Raw genomic sequence first — 17,930 nt, 5'->3', positions numbered from 1 at the left:
CTCAGAGACTTCTTTTTTTTGTGAGCAGTTGAGGCTGCACCATCTAGTCAGAAGCATTTTTACATTCGTAACAAATTATTATTTAAAAATATATATGTATTCTTCCAAAACACTGCATTTAGACCAATATGGTACTTTTTACTGTTACTGTATTATAATACAGAACCTGTAAAATGGTAAGAGTCTTACTGTTGTTTTTATAATTAACTTTTTAAGATTTAATTTCTTTTAATGGGCTGGTATATACCCCCCAAGTGTATAACTTCTCTGGAGCATACGTTATCTTGCATACTATAAAGACATCTATGGCAGACAGTTCTAACATTGTGATTAATGCGTTTCTCTCTTCAAAAGAAAACTTTTTTTAAAGCCTGTCCATATAAGAAGTCATTTAAACAAGTCAGATTCCCAGTGGATCAGGGGTGGAAGCAGACTGTGAGTGCTAGACCTTTCACCAGCTATGTGGGAATTAAGTGACATAAGTCTAATGAGTCAGGAAGTGCCCAGTTTCACAGGTGAAAGGTTTTTTATTGTGGAGCAGTCTCAAAAGAGGAGAAATATCATGACTTAATGTGCAGTAGCAGTCTGGGCTCTTCCTGTACAGCTTTTGGTAGCATCTTTCTGCCCCACAGTATCATGTTGGAAAGCAACATGAGTTGTAAATGAAAGCCTATTGTATGAAGATGAGATAATCTCAATATAACTTTAAAATAAAAGCGAAGTACCAGATTTTACTACTTTTTTGACACCATTCTCCAGCACAAAGAGTAGAGGGGAATATAATTATTTGGTTTGATATTTCAACACTTTCATTCAGTATATGGAGGGGCACGATATAAAGTGGCAAGGGAGATGGAAGCTGAGGTTCTACCATGCAGTAGTGACTGTCATACCAGGTGGTGACAGAAGTGCTTTATGAAGAAGGTGAATTGGTGTGATGATAGTTTCTTTCTCTTCTCTCTAGGATGGTTTACTTGTTCTGCACTATGGCCTGGTGGTATCTCCAATGACTGTAACTTAAAGATTGGTAGAATATCAGAAGGCAAAAGAATCCGAAGTCATCAAGCTTCTTCACTGCTGTTTCTCACCAAAGAAGGCCATTGTATTTCCTGTGACAGGAAGCAAGGAGCTACCACGAACTACTGTATGCTCATAATGTAACGTCTGACTTTACCATTGTCAAAAACCAGCTTCTGTAAGTACAGCTATAGATGTTGCTATGCTTTGTGTTACAAATTATTGTCTTCAAATTTCACTCTGCTCAGGGAATTGAAATGCTCAGAGTAGCTGCATTTTTTTACTTCCTAAAACCACAAGAGCTCATGGGGTGAACAGCCTTTTTTTCCTCTAAACTATTAGATACTGCTTGTTTTCTAAGTGTCTAGCTAGAACAGCGCTCTCAGGGATGATCTTCAGTGGACAGTATAAGTTATTTTGGGGAGGAGACAGTCATTTGCCTAAAAAATAAAGTGTACTGTGATCATCTGTCTTCAGATATGATTTGGGAAGAGGAAGGAACTTCAGAAATGCAGACCAAAATAGGTAGAAAATGATGTATTGTAAGCATTGGGTTTTGAGAAGTAGCATTAAATTTAATTGTTTTTCTTGAAGAAAAACAATTTTGTTTGCACTGGAAATATATTTGCTGGTAGTTTGGCTTATACCAAATGGTGGATCATGCATCTCTAGGCTTAGTGGAGATGAGCCGGCTGTGAGCTGGTTAAACTATGCATGAAAATTAAAAAGGTAGCACCTCTTTCTACCTGCTTGCTGTATGTAAAATAATCACTGTCAGCCTCACTCTGCTGTCATGTAAGATCCATCAGCTGACTTGACTAGCAGGAGCATAAATCCTTTAGCACATAGCTTTCTAGCTGCCACGGAGATGGTAGTTTTTTACACTCTTTTTAATGTGTTTTAGTGCGTTGTAGTGGAGACCAGGGTTAAGTAATATAATACTAGCTTGTTAGTGCCAGGGTCACAGAGGACATTAAGGAACTTTAATTTTTACATATTTAACATACTAGGTTTTGTGGCAACTGTAATAATTAATTTTTTTTTCTGTTTCCATGGTTTCTTGCACAGCATTAAGGACCAGAGTTTTGTGTCTTAACAGTCTTGCTGCATACTAGGTCATCAGTGTGGGGATTCATGAAAGCTGCCATTATGCACCAAGCCCCCTCCCTATAGTCAGATTTGGGAGAGGGAGGAGATTCCTTTGTAAGGTATTTTGGAGCACCCAGGTTAGCTGAAATGCACTTGCTTGCTGCCAGCCTAAGAGGACTGGCATCCTTTGTTTAAAGAAAGCTTTCATGAATCCTTCCTCAGGTCTTTACAATAAATGTTCTGTATCATCTGTGAATGTGACACCATAGGAAAAAAAGTCTTATTTAAAGTAATTATTGTAATGCTTCTAAAATAACAAAAACATTTGTAGCTACAAATTCCTATTTTACCTTTTGAAGTTTGTATAAAAGTAGTGTTTAAAATGCAGCAAAAAATGAGATTATTTTGTAAACACTTTGTGAGTTGTGTTGATAAGAGATTATATATTGTAACAGTAAAATAAACTTTATTTTAGCCAACTTAAAATTGAGCTCCCGTATTTCCATGGCATGCTCCCTATGTCAGGCTTAGAATTAGAGCCGTTGATATTGAAACTGCTGGGTGTGCTCTGGGGTTATATAGAATGATAAATTTAAATTAGGAGGTTCAATGGTGAAGGGTAGTTTCATACCAGAATCTTCATTGGAGCTAACTGTGTGGTATCCTCAGCTAGAGTAACATGGAATTTCTGCGACTTTCCTTTTAATGAGGATTTCAGTGAGAAATAACTCAGTAAAGATGTCAAGATGATTTCTCAGCACAGATACAGGAGAAATAATCCTGCGTAGTTAAAGGACCCCTGTTTTCATCAATACATACATCTTTATGTCAGAGCCACCTCTAGATTATTTTCATTCATGTTTATGGCTGTTGCTATTGAGTCCCCTGTGAACAGGATCTTTCTCTGCTGTGCTGGTCCACGCTTTATGCAAGGCACTGGGTTCATATGCTTCATATTGCCACTTCCTGTTTCACTATCACTCATAGGTTTGTTTTCTATGTATAGCTCTGTGCTTAAAAAGTTAGCAGTATAGACACATTTTTCATTGCAAGCTCTTCCCTAATCCAGGTTTGAACTTCATGTCTACATAAGGGCTGATTCGCCAAGCTTAACAGTTATATAGAATCTGATAGTTAAGTCAAATGAATGTCATTCTAGGATACTGCTGACTCACATAGCCTCAAGATGATTTTGCGGACACTGGCTCTGATGTCAGTGTCAGTTTCTGTTTAAAAGGGGAAGAAAAGGCTTCTGCATATGTTTAAAGAGAGGTTTTCTGTAGGGTAAATGACATGCCAGCTAAAATGCAGAAGGCCAAGGCTTCCTACTTCGTTCTTTCAGTGGCTTAATGAGGAGGACTGAAAATCTTTTGCCTGTGATATTTTAATATGAATGCTTAGTGATCTCTTATTTCCCGTTTGTCTGCTTCCATCTCTATTTCTTCCTCACCTGCCTTCAGAAAGCATATTCTTAGCTTATTCTTCCTGGCTGAACATCCTGCTTTCTTTCACCTTAACACTTATCTTGAAGTCACTGATGTTTTATCTGCTCTCCAACCCTGCAGTACCCCTGGGGCACATCAGCATGCAGCAGGGGTGACCTTTAGTTATTGCCAAGGCTGATCTGTGGGCTGTGTGGTTTCCTGCATAATCAGTCTGCTTGCTTTAAAATGTGCCAATCTTCTTTCAGCTCTCCTGCTGCTGTTTTATTTCTGTTGGTCTCCTTTTAACCTTGGCTTTCCTCCAGTCACTTTTGGTCCTGATGATAGAAGAGCTTCTGTAACAACAGGCCGTCTATGGAATGGTATTTCTGCCCTCATGGGAGAGGAGCCAGCTTCATGCTCTGGAAGTTACGGAAGGTGTGCTTGAACTCATTCATTACTTTATAGACACTATTGTTTCTTCACTTGACAAAATAATTCTGGGTTTATTTTCTGGTTACCTACTTAGCGATTTCATGGCGAACACAGATCCTAATTAAATACTACTTGTACTGCAGCATAATTCTGAATTGCTTTACAGATCTTCTAATTCCCAGCAAGAGGAGATGGTGAGCCCTAGTGTCAGGAGTTCTTACAAACGCAGAATCAAGCTACAATCAAGTCACAAACATGGAGTCATGTTGGTTATGTTCTGCCTGTTTTGTGTCCAATATAGATTTAGTGTAATAGGAAGATAAGGTTCAAGAGACTAGTGAAATATGCAGCTGAGCCCTCTAAATGGATGAGCACTGCAATGTCAATGTGTAACTATCAGTTATGTTCTGAACACCAATACTGCACCCAGCCTTAATCTGCATTGCCACCAGACTGTGGCACACATGAGCCAGGAGAAACCTTAATGCTTATTTCCATGATGTGAAGCAGCCAGTGAGTTTTACTGATAAATCTTTCAAGCTGGTGTTATACTAGTCTGTGTTGAATTTCTTTGAGGGAATCATCAGGCATTTATGTGCAATGATTTATGTTAATGCACTTTAACAGCCCCTAGCGAAATTACACCCTTGGCATATCTGTGTTCACTTTTCTTCAGTGTGGAGTATCATCATTACAAAATCTGTGCTCCATACAAATGGGGGGGGAGAGGTGTTTATTCCAGCAGCTGAGGGAGAGCCTATGAATGGAGACATAGGAGATTTTATGTATTACATCCCTTTCTTTTAAAGGGAGATGGTTGAATTGTCCACATGAATCTTCTAATACACTGTGTGCTCAGTAAGGTGCCAGCCTGAATGTTTAGGTACTTTAAAATACACTCGTTCTGCTGTGACAGATACTTGCTGAGAGATGGAGGGAATGTTGCAAATGGCACGTTCTCAACACTTTTGGTTTTTATTTGTAGTATTTTTTCTACTTTTTTATTTTTCTGTAGCCCTTCCTAGTTCAGCACAAAGAGAGGAGGCAACATAATCAGAAATTGAATTTTACTCATGTTGTCTTTAAGAGACCCTTGTTGAATGAGCCGGTGGATATTTACATTTGCTGAGGTTTCAGCCAGTTGCCATAGATACAAGTTCAATCAATAAACAGGTCAAATTTTATTGTTCTTTGAGATGAATGGTAATCCCATTTGAGGCGAAATGCAATATTGATTGGCTGCCCTGCGGCTGCAAAATTCTGCTGGAGCTGCATCACCATCTTCACTTGGTTTTGATTTAGTGTAACAACAATATATTTGTGTCAAAGCAGCAGTGATCTGCAAAAGAAATATTTCCCAAATTGGAAAAGAGCTTGTATTTTCTAATAGTAAAATAGTCTATTTGGAAATTAAATCTTAATGTTTTCCTTGGAAGAAAAATAGGCATTTTAACATTAGAAGAGTGGGTGATGGGGACTTGGCAAAGGTAGAGAAAAATAGCATGTTCCTAGGAGAGCTGCTTTTAATGTGGTGCTGGGAGGCAACCAGTTGTTCCAAGGGTGTGCTCAGCACACACTGCTGGCAGCATGCTTTTGTGTAGCTTGTGCTGACAAGCGGTACTGTTAAATGGTCGACCAATGTGTCCTTGCATATACCTGGGACTGAAAGGTAAGAACTCATTGTGAGAAGCCCAACAGCCTTCACAGAACCTGCAATCTCCTTTTTCTTCCTTACAGACATGGGAAAACATTTCACCTACTGGTGACAATAAAATAGCAGATTGTGTGCCACAACACACAGGACAGGAGTGGTGGTGGTCTTCCTCCCTGTGAGCAGGTAAGCTGAACACAGGGGTGCCTGCATTCCCATTTCCACTTCCCTCTGTCCTTGGCTTGCTGTGTGACCGTGAGTCAAATTCTTCCATTTAGCAATAATTTCTGTGTTATTTCTGTTTACATAAGTTCAGTGTGTGTAAACTCCACACTAGTGCTGGGTATGTGAGGGCAGGCAATTAACAAACCGCAACTGAGATCCCCATCACAAACTCGGGTACAACAGGGCTGGTACTGGTACCTGTTACCAAAGTGACCAAGTGTGTTTCTTTTGAAGACTTTACTTCTTCTTTACTTTTGCTAAGTGATAGACATCTGGGCAGAATTTGTTATGTTGCAGGTTGTTCCATCTGCAAGTGCATTGGGTTAGTTATCTATGGAGAAGTTCAACCGAAAGGATTCAGCTGGTTTTAAGAAACAAGTAGTGGGTGAACAGTTAAAAAAATAAATAAATTTAAAAAAATAAAGCTTATTTTAGCGTGGGGCCTTTTGGGTTTGTTTGGTGGTGTTTGGGGGTTTTTTGCTTTTACACCTTTGTCTTTTTGTTGCAAATGAGCTCCAAATGAAGCTTGCCTCATTGTAGAGCCATTCATAACCTCTGCCCTCTGCCAGCCTTTCAATCCATGAGTGTATTTCACCTAAGAGCCTGCTCTCACAAAACCTGGAGGAGTTTGGTATCTTTGAGACCTTCAGCTCTCTCAAATATGGCTGAAGTTAGGCTGATGAGTATGACTGGGGAAGGATTTAGGAGGGAAAGAGGACATTCAGTTACAGTATGCTCCTATAATCTTTGCTTCCTTAATAATCTAGCCTGAATATTTTGGCTTGCTGAAACATTTTTGATTGCTTCAAGCATTGCCAGGCATTCTTACTCATACAGCTCTTGGGCCACTTTGCTAGACTAGGAATTTGCTAATGAGCTGCCTTGCGTCTAGGGCTTGGAGGGGTTTTTTGCATTTCTGTTAAAAATCAACTAAACTTAATGATGTTCTAAGCCTCAGTGCAAGCTGTGTTTTTCAGTCTGACCTCAGCTTTTCCAAATGACATCTCCAAACAGCTTGTTCTTGCAGACCACACTCGGTTGGTGCATGTATACAGTCTCTGAGAATGACTACGTGTGTGCTGGAGCATTTGCAAGGCTGCTTTGGGCGTAGGGACCCAGGACCTTGAGTATCCTGTACTCTCTGGGATGCTGGCAACCAGCAGCTGTCTGTATTGAAAGGCAAAGGAGCTGAAATGACCTTGCTGCAATGGGAAACGACTCTGGTTCCTCTGTTGTTTCAGAACTGATGTTCACAGTACCCCAAGAGCTTTGCTCCCATTTACAAGCAGCAAGTGGATGCGTGCCTGGGGCTCTGGAATTGCAGTCTGGAATTTTGTGGATGTTTCCCTTCCAAGTAGGTGTGTCTGTGTTTAGTATGAACATTGCTCCATCTTCATGTTACAGCGGCCACATCTGAGCACCACCAGAGGGGTCATTTCTGTGCAGCAGAATGTCTTTGCAGTACATCCTGTTTCACCAGGGATATAATTGTTTGTCCCAGAGTTGCGGGTTCCCCTCTGGTTTCTCTGGGTCTCAGTGAAGGCCCCTGCACAAGCCTTAGGAGTGCACCCCTGTGTTCCCATCCATAATGCAGACCCTAGCTCTGCAACCGTTCTGGCTCAGCTGGAATCTTCTGGGACAGAATAGGATCGATGAGTGTTCTCTCACTCTATACCAAGCAGTACCCTCTTTGCATGTTACACAGCATTTGCCAAGTGACCCTTATTGCCATACGCCTGTGAAGACTTGCATGAATGAGCTGGGATTGCTCATGCTGTTTGCTTTAAAGTGTCAGAGCCCACTGATGTGGACATTCATTCAGGCATATTTATCTGGCTGCTGGTGTTAAGGGCTCTGCATGGTCACTCACTGGAGAAGAAGCTCTTCTCCCTGCAGAGGTCTCTGTGCTAAGAGCTGGTAAGGAGCGAGTTGGATGAATCCGGCCAAAGGCACTGGAAGAGACTTTGCTCCGAATTGCCTATTGATTCCTTCTTGCTGATGACAGGGCTCTTCCTCAGTCTGGAAAACAGAATGTTTGCATTCCTGCCAATGGAAAAATGTTTGGGGTTTTCTTTTCCTTTGGCTGTTTTTCCTTTGGCTTACTCTGTAATGACTTCCAGCATCCGGGCAAGAGTCATTAGCAAAACTTCTCTGTGTGCAGCGATTCTCTGTTTTTTAAGGAGCTGTATATCTCAGTACAGTTGTTGCAGGAACCTCAGGCAGAGCTGAAGGACCCTTGGTTCCAGGATCACAATGGGAATGAGGCTTTTCCATCAGTGGAACAGCAGGACCGTGACATAGGCCTGCCCCAGGCAATGTGCCAAGCTGCACAGACTGTCCCACTTCACCAGTGTCACAAAAAAAACAGGAGAGCCAGGCAGCCCCACAGCACAGCCAGCATGTGCATGAGCCAGGATCTCCATGCAGGGGAAAAAAAACAACCAGCCAGCCCTGTGGTGGGAGTTTGCACCCTGGGTGGAGGCTGGAATTCTCCCAAGCGTAAGGTGAAGACAACACATCCTGGAGAAATCGTAGTCATTGAATAGTTAGGGTTGGAAAGGACATTAAGATCATCAAGTTCCAGCCCCCCTGCCATGGGCAGGGACACCTCACACTAAACCATCCCACCCAAGGCTCTGTCCAGCCTGGCCTTGAACACTGCCAGGGATAGAGTATTCACAACCTCCCTGGGCAACCCATTCCAGTGCCTCTCTGCTTCTTCCTGAGCTCACAGTGTAGTCTGTGTTCACAGCTGCCTTTTATCCCAGAGGTTGAGGTTCTTCAGAGATATAAATCTTTAACCAGCTGCAGTCTGACTCACTGCATTCCCCTGGCAACCTTGGTGTTTAACCCAGTAAGAAAAATGGGACCACAAAGGAGGGGTTATTGCGGTTTCCACTTCGTGCTTCACTTTAGGAGCCTTGTGGTGTGTATAAGCAGGCAGGTGAAAGGAGTCACGTGGAGAAGACAGCAATAGAAAAGGAAGTCTGGATGGAGATAGTAGCTGGAGGTCAGTGTTGGCAGCACACTGAGCTGGACTTGTCCCCCTGTGTTCATTGTTCTCCTAAAGATGAGGAGAGTGTGGGCACAGGCCTCCCTTAGGGTAAGAAAGGGCCACACATCACCATGTCTCCAGTGAGGAGCTCAGTCTTCCCACCCAACAGCAGACGGCATGAATTGGTCAGCTGGGGCTCAGCATGCCTCAGGTGAGCATTATGCAGTCCCTTTTCCTGTCCTGCAACCTAAATGGGCTGAGGCCCAGGAAATGGCTTTCTCAAGAAGGGGCTGCATCGGCACTGGGATGCTGGGTTCCCACAGCAAGGCATTGCAGCCAGAGGCTGGACACAGGTAGCTGAGAGGCTGCTGTGGAGCTGGGTACAGCCCTGCCTCCCTGGAAGCTTTTTCCATTGCTGCACAGCATCTCTGGTTGGGCTGTGTCCTTCAGGAAAGCAGTGTGTGCCTATCCTGCCAGGGCTCTTGCTCACCCTGTCCTGGGAGGGCATTTGTGGGGTGGGTTAGTTACTTGCTGCTATCAGGTTAGTTAAATCTTGGCACCTCAGATCCTACAGGAACCACAGGAACAGAGCCCAGCAGAGGGGCTGTCAAAACCAGAAGATAATCCAAAATCCAGTCTGGTCCTTTCTGGTGTGTCCTAAATGCCCACATTCTCTCCCTGCCTGCTGCCCTCCTAACACCTCTGAAGCTTAGCACCGTGAGACAGCACTGAAATGCTGCAGAGCTCCAGAAACGCAGGAAATCTCAGGCTGGCCCTTGCAAAGCAGCTGTTCTCCAGAACAGTGCTTTGTCCTTCCTGCAGCTCCGTTGCTGTCCTCCATGACTGCAGCCCCTCCACACTGTATCACCAAAATAAAATTCCCATCTTCGTTGCTAGCATCCAGCCAGCTGAGCAAGCAGGAATGCTTACAGAGGCTTGTGCTGGGTGTATAAAGGACAGGTCAGGCTGCTTATACTCAAAGGACAGAAACAAAGCAGCACTGGAGGGTATTTGAGGTTCAGAATATATTACACTAGCTGCGCAGTCACATCTGCCTTTTATTCCCCTGTGGTCTGAGAGAAATGCTATGTGTTTGCATTTCCTACTTCACAGCTGAGCCAAGAGATACTTGGAGGTTGGTTGGTCCTTGCTTTATGTACTAGTGCCCTGGACTTAACTCTGCAGATCCTGCCCCCTCCAAGCTTTGCCTGGGTGCCCTGGGTTGCTCTGTGCTGTTCTGCTGGAGGCTGCTGGTAGGATGTGCTGCCCCAGCCATGCCCTGAGCCCCTTTCCCTGCCTCTGAAAGGTGCCCCTTGCTTTACAGGGCTGCTCTCCCAGGGCTGTGTCACCCAACTGTGAGTGGCCTCACCGGGGCATCGTCCCCAAGGTTATCAGTGTGGCAGGGTCAAGGGAAGTGGCTCCTGGCCTGCAGCGGTAGTGGAGAAGCCAGTGACCGTCAGGCCATGACCCTGGGGCAGATTGCTGTGACGTGGTGGGACAAGGTAGGAATGGGAAGGCAATAGACAGCACCCGTGCTCTTTCTATTGCCCTTCATGTGCTCCTTTACAGGTAAATCTCGGGCAGAGTATGGGTATCATCCAAATACAGGACAGCCCTGGTCATACCAGCTCTGTGGGCACCTTTGGCTGCTGTGTTTACCGGGGGGTGGGTGCACAATCACCCTCACTTCTTCCATCTGCTGTTGTGTAAATCACTTTGTCTTTACTTGTGAAGGCAAAGGTGCTGTTTTTAACCCCCACAGGTAGAGCAGAGAAATGGCAGGCACCTTGGGACAGAACTGTTGGGTGGTGATGCAAATGGAACCCTCAGAGACGATTTTCTGGGGAAGTGCGGGTGGACTCCGCCATGGGACACCTTGTTCCCCCAGCCAGCCAGCCATGAACTGCCTGCAATGAAGGGCTACTGCAACAGGCACCTCTGAGTGCCTGACAGGCCCCACTGCCATAGGTGGTACCAGCCTTGCCCTGCAGCCCCAGCAGTAGAGTTTGGCCACTGCACCGCAACACCCAGCTCTTTGTGGGGGCCTGAAGGGGCTGCTGGAGACCAAACCAGCTGCGGGCCAGACACCAAAGTCTGTTTCCAAGTCAAAGCAGCAGCAAAGAAGACAAAACAGCTCAGTTTGATCCACGTAACTATTTCTTTCTTTTTAATTATTATCTTGTGCCTTACAACAGAAGAGGAAAGAGTGCGAGCAAACGATTTGCTGGTTCCAGAAACGACTCTGGCACCACCATCTCGTGACGATGACCTTGCCAGGGCACTGAGAGGCAACACACACAGAGTCTCCAGCTCTTGCAAAAGCGATCATTGGCAAATTTTAAGGCATTGAAGGAAACCTATGGTTGTAAATCCTACATCAAATTTGGCACATTGGAACAGTTAGAGCAGAGACAAGGATGCTTTGTGGGCTGGTGCTTAGGAGTCCTGCAGCTTCCCAGCACTGGCTGGGGCACAGTGCTCATGGGAGTGCAGGGTTTTCATCTGCCAACTGTGCAGCCAAACAAGGGGCTGTGCAGACCCTGATGTTTCAGAGCCAGCGACACCACATAAGGTGCTGCACTCCACACCATCGTGGTACCTTCATCTCATCCCTGCCCTGTGCCTGCCTGCGTTAACACTGCCCAAAACCAGACGGAGTCGTCAGGATGAAATAAAATGAACATTCCTTATAGTTGAAAACGTAAGTGGCTCATAGACCAAGTGTCAGGTGTGGTTACAGTCCAGTACAGCTATCTCTGTGCTTCTGGCATTAAAAGTGGACAGCTGTGGCTTGAGGAATGGGGAAGAGTTCAGGTATAAGTGGCTTTGGATAGTAGATGAAGGGCTGTAGCCTTGAAACTAGTTACAGTAAACATGTTGAGTTGTTTCCCTTGCCTCCCCCTTCCCAGAGAGCTGGCTCCCTCTCGCATGCCGTGGGAGGAGGGAGAGAGAGAGAGGGAGAGATGGTGGGTGCTACAAGTCCACTGTGCCACTACGAGTCCACTGTGCCACCACAACAACGACCAACATGCATCTAGCTACCGGCCCGTGCCTCCGCCCCATTTAAAAGGGAGCAATGTGCCAAGCTCGGCCTCTGCATGGCAGGACTCACAAGGAAGCCAGCCCCAGGTCAGTGTCCAGGGAACACCAGGAGGCTTCCTGCAAGCCCAGCACAGCTTTGTGCCCAGAGAGGCAATTTAAAGGCCAAGTGGAGACTGTTCCCCCTCAAATGCAAAACGGACGGAGTCCTTACAGTTACATCTTTGCATTTGCAATGATTCCATCATGCAGGTTTAATCTCCCTCTTTTCTTGGCAGAGGTTATGGTCCCCTCAATCATCTCAGCCCTGCTGGATGATATTTTAGAGGTCACTTTAATAACCTCTCCTTGCTTGTCCTCCATGAAGGACAGAGTAGAGGAGCTAAAGCCTCTTGGCTGGAAGGTGTAAGTGGGATTGGGGAGAGGATTGAGCTCTGAAAGGCTGACGCTTCCCATGCTGAAGAGATTCTCCTCTCCCTCCAGCAGCTTCCTGCAAGCACATCATAAGGGAAGAGGTTAGTCTTAGGATATCTTACATGAAATATCTGCAAAGCCTGAGGGCATGCTGTGACCCGCGAGCAAGTCCAGGCACTCCAGGCCATCACGCCAGCCTGCAGTGGACACTGGCTTGGGTCATGCTGTGCCATGGAACTGGTTCAAAATAATATGCTTTGGTGAATATTTTTTGGAGCACTTGCAATATGGGGTACATGAGACAATTCCCTCCTCTCCATCCAGAAATGCCAGGAAAATAAAACCACAAACCAGAGGGACTCTGCCTTTTGCATCTACTTTGACTTTGCAAGAGAGAGAAATTTCCAACCCCATTAAGAGCAGCTGCTTATGGGGTGACTGAGGGACATGGTTCATGTCTGCTAGAGGCATGCCATAGAGCCGTGGCTGCTCCTCAGGCAGGGAAGATGAGCAACACAATGGTGCATCTTCTTGAGTGTGTTCCCAGGTACTTTAATGGGTCCCTGAAAATACCCCAGCCTGGTGGGGTCAGGGGATTGGGCTTGGGAGGTGGCCAGGCAGAGCAGGATCAGAGCAGCCTTACCTGTAAGCAGCTATCTCGATATCCAGGGCCATCTTGACGTTAAGCAGGTCTTGGTACTCCCTCAAGTGCCGAGCCATCTCGTTTTTGGTGTTTCGCAGGTCATCCTCCAGCTGCCCAATGGTGTCCTGCAAAGGCAATGGCATTCAGGGCTGTTTTGGAGCAGGGGCCTCTCCCACAGGTTTTCTGCTCTGCCCATTGCAGAGACAGAGAAGCTGCAACGGGCAATTGGTCCATGACAGCATATCCCACTAGGACCTTCAGGACATGAAATTTTGTGCTAACAGAGATGGAGTAGCGGGCAATGCACTGGGCATGGCTTGTGAGTATGTGATGCAGGGGAAGGCTTTAAACATTGATGGATTTAAGTAGTTTCCCATCTGCAGCACAGGCTTTGAGACGGAGGCAGCAAATAGCACATGGTGGTGGAGCCCCCAGTCCTGCAGGGGACAAGGCAGGCTGCTATAGAGGGAAGCGAAGAACTGCTGGGGAGGGATGAGAAGTTTTGGGCTTAAGCATCATCAAAGCAGGACACGTGGGAGCACCCAGCACTGCATCAGCCCACGGCTGGGGAGGTTGCCAGGAAAAGGGCTGCAGCATGTTTTGGGGTGTTTAAGAAAGTCTGGGATGTGTTCAGGTGGTGGAAGGAGAGATGGTGCTGACAGGGCAGGAGGGAAGAGCTGGTTCCAGGAGGAGCAGTCTGACACCTTCCTAGGAAGATGCTTCAGAGCCCCAGGGTGGGGGGCTCTGGATGCAGGGATGTGGAGGGTTACAGAGTCAGAGGCCTGCTCTGCAAGAGCTCAGCTGGACAATGTCCTTCCAGCGTCCTTTCCATCAGCTTTGCCATGCCATAGCTGCTACATCCTGTTCTATCTGCGATGTGCATAAGTCTAAAGCTAGATCTCCTGCTAACAAAGGGGACTAATCTTTTTGTTCTATTTTTGGTCAGAAAACAAGCAACCTGGTTCTCTCCCACAGGTATCTAAGCAGCAGCCTGAAAGCAGCGAAACCTGTTCCTGTAGGGATCTTCTCAATCAGATGGTTTCCCACTGCCAGCCACCCCACTGTGCCACTGGAGGAGCGTGATTTGGAGCAGGAATGAGTAAGCAGTTTGCAGCCCTGCCTGCAAAGCCCTGCAATGGGGACTGCCAACATCTGCTCTCCCACACCCCCTCCCACAGCCAGGCCTTGGAGCTTCCAGCTTCTCTGTCCCAGTGAACAAGCTTTGTCCTGCCACATTATCTCCACCGTGGCCCTGTCCTCATCCCATCCTTTCCATGTCCTCATCCTGTCACTGTCCTTATCCCCATTCTGTCCCCTCCTTTGTGTCCTGCATAACCTTCCTTGTGCTCAGTGCAGAGACAGCCATGACAGTGAAGCTGCCCAAGGAGCAGGGTGCTGTGCTGAGCTGGGTGCAGCAAGCCTCATCTGGGCCCCAGAGAAGCAGTGGCAGCTCATCCTGAATGTGGCATGGGGCACCTCAGTCAAGTTAGCTGGATACATCCTGCCCTATCAGACATTTACCAGCCATCCTTGGGGTCTCTGCCTTGACCAGTGCTGCCTGACCATGGAGCTGCATGGAGCTGTGCCTCTGAGGAAGGACTGAGCAGTGGGAAACAGTTCAAGGAGACCACTGGGGCATCACCTGAAAAGGACATGCATGGCTGCTGCTGCAGTGCAGATTAAAATCTCTGCTCCAATGCAGCCAGACTGCGGTTGCACCAACCCATGACAGGAGGGAGGGACGCGGGGTGGCCCTGTCGTTGGACATCCCCACTCTTGCTTTCTGACCCTCTGTGCCCTCAGCCCCCTTCCCAATGCTGCAGTTCGCATGAACAAAATGCTCTTTAAAAATGGGCTATCCTTGGTGCCCTGCATGTACCAGCCTTCCACACCCCAGCTTTACCAGCTGGTAGAATAACCCCCTCCCCACACCACTGCAAACCTGTCCCCTAATGGAAAACTCTCATATATTGCTCCAGATTTTACTGGATAGCCTACAAATACCAAGACATGCCCCTGATTTAGCAGTCTATAGGAACTTTCAAAAGCTCAAACAATAGGAATGTACTCTTTTAAGAGTATTCCATCCATTTCCACTGGTTGCAGCCATTATGTGCTGCTACACATGCACATTGCTTAAAAGGCTCCTATGTATTGCCACACTTAAAGCAGTTGCTGAGGCTCATGTGGGAAAACGCTGCTGTGCTATCACTAAGGCAATTTCAATTATGATGCCATTTAATTCAGTTGCATTTTTTATTCCCCCTCAATTCCTAGGTTGTTCCTGGAATCCCTTTTCACATGGCATCAAGACTATTTAAGAAGATTACTGTGCATAATCCTTTCATCCATGACAGGAAATAGATATTCTCTATTTTCACAATATTTGCTGAAGAAGACCTCAACTATTCAGGACTTTTGCAAGCAGCTTGGAACTAGAGTCATGAGTTCTAGAGAGGCTAGCGCCTTTTCTGGCCTTGAAAATGACAAGGCATTACTTGGGTGTGAAATAATGTCTTTCAGGTATGATGTAAGGCGGGTTTTTTTTTGTATTTAGAAGGAAATGGCTTGATTTAGAAAGCACAGATCATTTAATAGCCATGTAATAGAATAATAGCCATGTAATTTATTTTATTATAAATCATGAACATTTCCCTGTAGCAAGAAAACGTAGTACTGCAGCAATGGAATAAGAGATGTGGAGTGCTCAATGTCTGCCCCTTGTGAGTGCAGACATAAGAGATGCAGGGATCTGGCTGCAAATCCAGCCTGACCGTTTGTAGAGCTTCAGTTTCTGCAGTGCAGGTGCCAGGAGACAGACACAGGGCGAAGGGCCAAGCCTGGGCAGACACCTTCGAGGAACTACTCACAGCAACAGGAAATGTGCGGGCAATTTTGGAGATGACCCTCAAGGGACAGGGCAGGGATGGGGCGATGCCCCAAACAGCACTGCCATGCACAGGGATGTCCCCTGTGGGAAGGGGGTGGTGGAGAGTGTCCTGGCCCTGTGTATACCCCCAAAGCCTGCTCTCTGGGGTTCTAACTATGGGTAAAGGGTGGAGGCAATGCCCTGGTGAGGCTGGATTAGCTGTTCAGGGCAGAGAGGCTGTATGCCAGGGTGGGGGGGCAAGCTGCAGTGCTGCAGGGGCACTGCTCCTGCATGGTGGCGGGGGGGCTTGGTGCTGCACAGCGCTGGTTGTGGAGGGGGAGAGGGGTGTCGCGTGCATACAGCACAGCACGGGGTACAGAGGCGCTGGTCGCTGCACGGTGCGGGGGGACACTGCATCGGGCCGGAGTGCCCAGCGCTGCGGAAGGGGCTGCTGCAGAGGACTGGGCTGCGCTGCAGGAGTGTGCATGCAGTGGAGATGCTCAGCGCTGCACAGGACCAGAGCAGGGGGAGCGCTGCGTGCTCGGTGCTGCACAGCGCTAGGGGACTTTACTGGGATGGAGGTGCTGACCGCTGGGGCAGGTTGCACGGGAAGGGGATGCCCAGCGCAGCACAGTACCGAGCGCCGGGGCGGAGCTTGCCCGGGGACCCTGCGCGGGGAAGGGACGGTGTCGGATCCCGGCGCAGCCAGGCTCACCTGCAGGCCGGCGGCCTCGGCGCTGTGCCGCTCCTCCAGCTCCTGCAGCTGCCTCTCCAGGGACTGGTGGGCGCCGCGCAGGCTCTCCATCTCCGCCAGGCGGGCCTGGAGCTGACGGCGGCACTCGCCGGCCTCCCGGCGGCTGGCACGCACGGCCTCCTGGCTGCGGGCCGCGCGCTCGTGGAGGCGGGCGCAGCGGGTGCGGTACCAGTCCTCGGCCGCCTGCAGGTTGCGGGCCGCCAGCGCCTCGTACTGGGCGCGCAGCTCCCGCAGCGCCGCAGCCAGGTCGGGCCGCACCGAGGGGGCCGGTGCCGGTTGCGAGGCGGCGCGGAGCGCGGCCCCCAGCTGCGCCAGCTGCTCGGCGTGCGCGCTGCGCAGCGCCGCCAGCTCCTCCCGCAGCGCCGCCGCACGCCGCTCCAGGTCGTTGCGGGCGCGGGTAGCCCCCTCGGCCGCCTGCTGCCGGGAGCGCAGCGCCTGCTCCGCCTCGGCGCGGCCCCGCGCCTCCTCCTCGCAGCGCGCCCGCAGCCGCTGCGTCTCCTCGGCCAGGCGCGCCCGCTCCAGCGCCGCCTGCGCCCGCTCTCCGTGCGCCTCCTCCAGCCGGGCGCGCAGGGCGCGCAGCTCCCCGCCCAGCAGCTGGCCCAGCCGGCGCGGCTCTGCAGACCGCTGCCGCAGCGCCGCCAGCTCCGCCGCCAGCGCCCGGTTCCGCTCCTCCAGCGCCCGCACCCGCTCTATGTAGCCGGCGAAGCGCTCGTTCAGGCCCTGAAGCTGCGCCTTTTCGCTGTCCCGCACCAGACGCGGCTCAGCGCTGCGCTCCCGGCCCGGCCCCGGCTCCGCGCCCGGGCGCGCCCGCAGGCCCGCAGCCCCCTCGGAGCGCCGCGGGGCCTCAGCGAAGAGGTGGCGGTAGGAGGCGGCCAGAGCCGCCGGCTCCGCGCTGTAGCTCATGGCGGCGGAGCAGGACCGGCGGCTGCGGCGGTGCTTAAGTACGGCGGGGCGGGGCGGGATGCGGTGCGGAGAGGGGCGCGGGGCGGGGCGCTCCGGTGGGGGGATGTTGCGGTGCGGTGCGCGGTGCGCGGTGCGGTGCGCGGAGCGGTCCCGGGGCCGCCGCGGCAGGAGGCGGCGGGAGCTGTCCGTGCTCCGAGGTGCTGAAGGGCTGTGGCGGCGGGAGGGGCGGATGGATGTACGTGCGTGGGGATGGACGGCCAGACGGACGCATAAAGAGCACACAGACAGGCACGGGAAGATGGACAAGGTCACACACACACAAAGGGACAGACGGACGCGCAGGCACGCGGGAAGGGACAAGCACATTCACAGTGAGACACATACATAGACACGCTCAGAGGCAGACGGACAGAGAGACAAGCAGACGTGCAGAGAGACACTCACAGATGCGCACGCAGATGCACAGGCAAGGAGA

At 49.1% G+C, this 17,930-nt stretch overlaps 2 protein-coding genes and 1 long non-coding RNA gene across 3 annotated transcripts in view; 2 read left to right on the top strand and 1 right to left on the bottom strand.

The window, feature by feature from the left end:
• PCGF6 (polycomb group ring finger 6) overlaps positions 1 to 2,590 on the top strand; it is a 30,909-nt gene extending 28,319 nt beyond the window's left edge. The window contains exon 11 of the mRNA XM_065670707.1: positions 965 to 2,590. Coding sequence (XP_065526779.1) covers positions 965 to 1,021 — 57 coding nt within the window. The 3' untranslated portion in view covers positions 1,022 to 2,590. The remainder of the gene's footprint in view (positions 1 to 964) is intronic.
• A 680-nt stretch (positions 2,591 to 3,270) lies between these two features.
• On the top strand, positions 3,271 to 15,588 carry LOC136010656 (uncharacterized). The gene is made up of 4 exons (XR_010610952.1): positions 3,271 to 3,965; positions 5,700 to 5,799; positions 13,905 to 14,028; positions 15,207 to 15,588. It is a non-coding gene; the product is annotated as an uncharacterized LOC136010656 (long non-coding RNA).
• Positions 10,973 to 17,610, bottom strand: INA (internexin neuronal intermediate filament protein alpha). Its single transcript, XM_065672167.1, has 3 exons — positions 16,514 to 17,610; positions 12,930 to 13,054; positions 10,973 to 12,362 (listed from the first exon to the last, which is right to left on the bottom strand). Exons 1-3 carry the CDS (start codon positions 17,453 to 17,455, stop codon positions 12,089 to 12,091), a joined length of 1,341 nt encoding a protein of 446 aa, XP_065528239.1. The 5' UTR covers positions 17,456 to 17,610; the 3' UTR covers positions 10,973 to 12,088.
• Between the last annotated feature and the right edge of the window lie 320 nt (positions 17,611 to 17,930).

This window comes from Lathamus discolor, chromosome 3 (genome assembly GCF_037157495.1).
Source record: "Lathamus discolor isolate bLatDis1 chromosome 3, bLatDis1.hap1, whole genome shotgun sequence".
Lineage (NCBI taxonomy): Eukaryota > Metazoa > Chordata > Aves > Psittaciformes > Psittacidae > Lathamus > Lathamus discolor.
The sequence above is the reverse complement of the archived record's forward strand: the minus strand, read 5'-3'. Positions and strand labels throughout refer to the sequence as shown.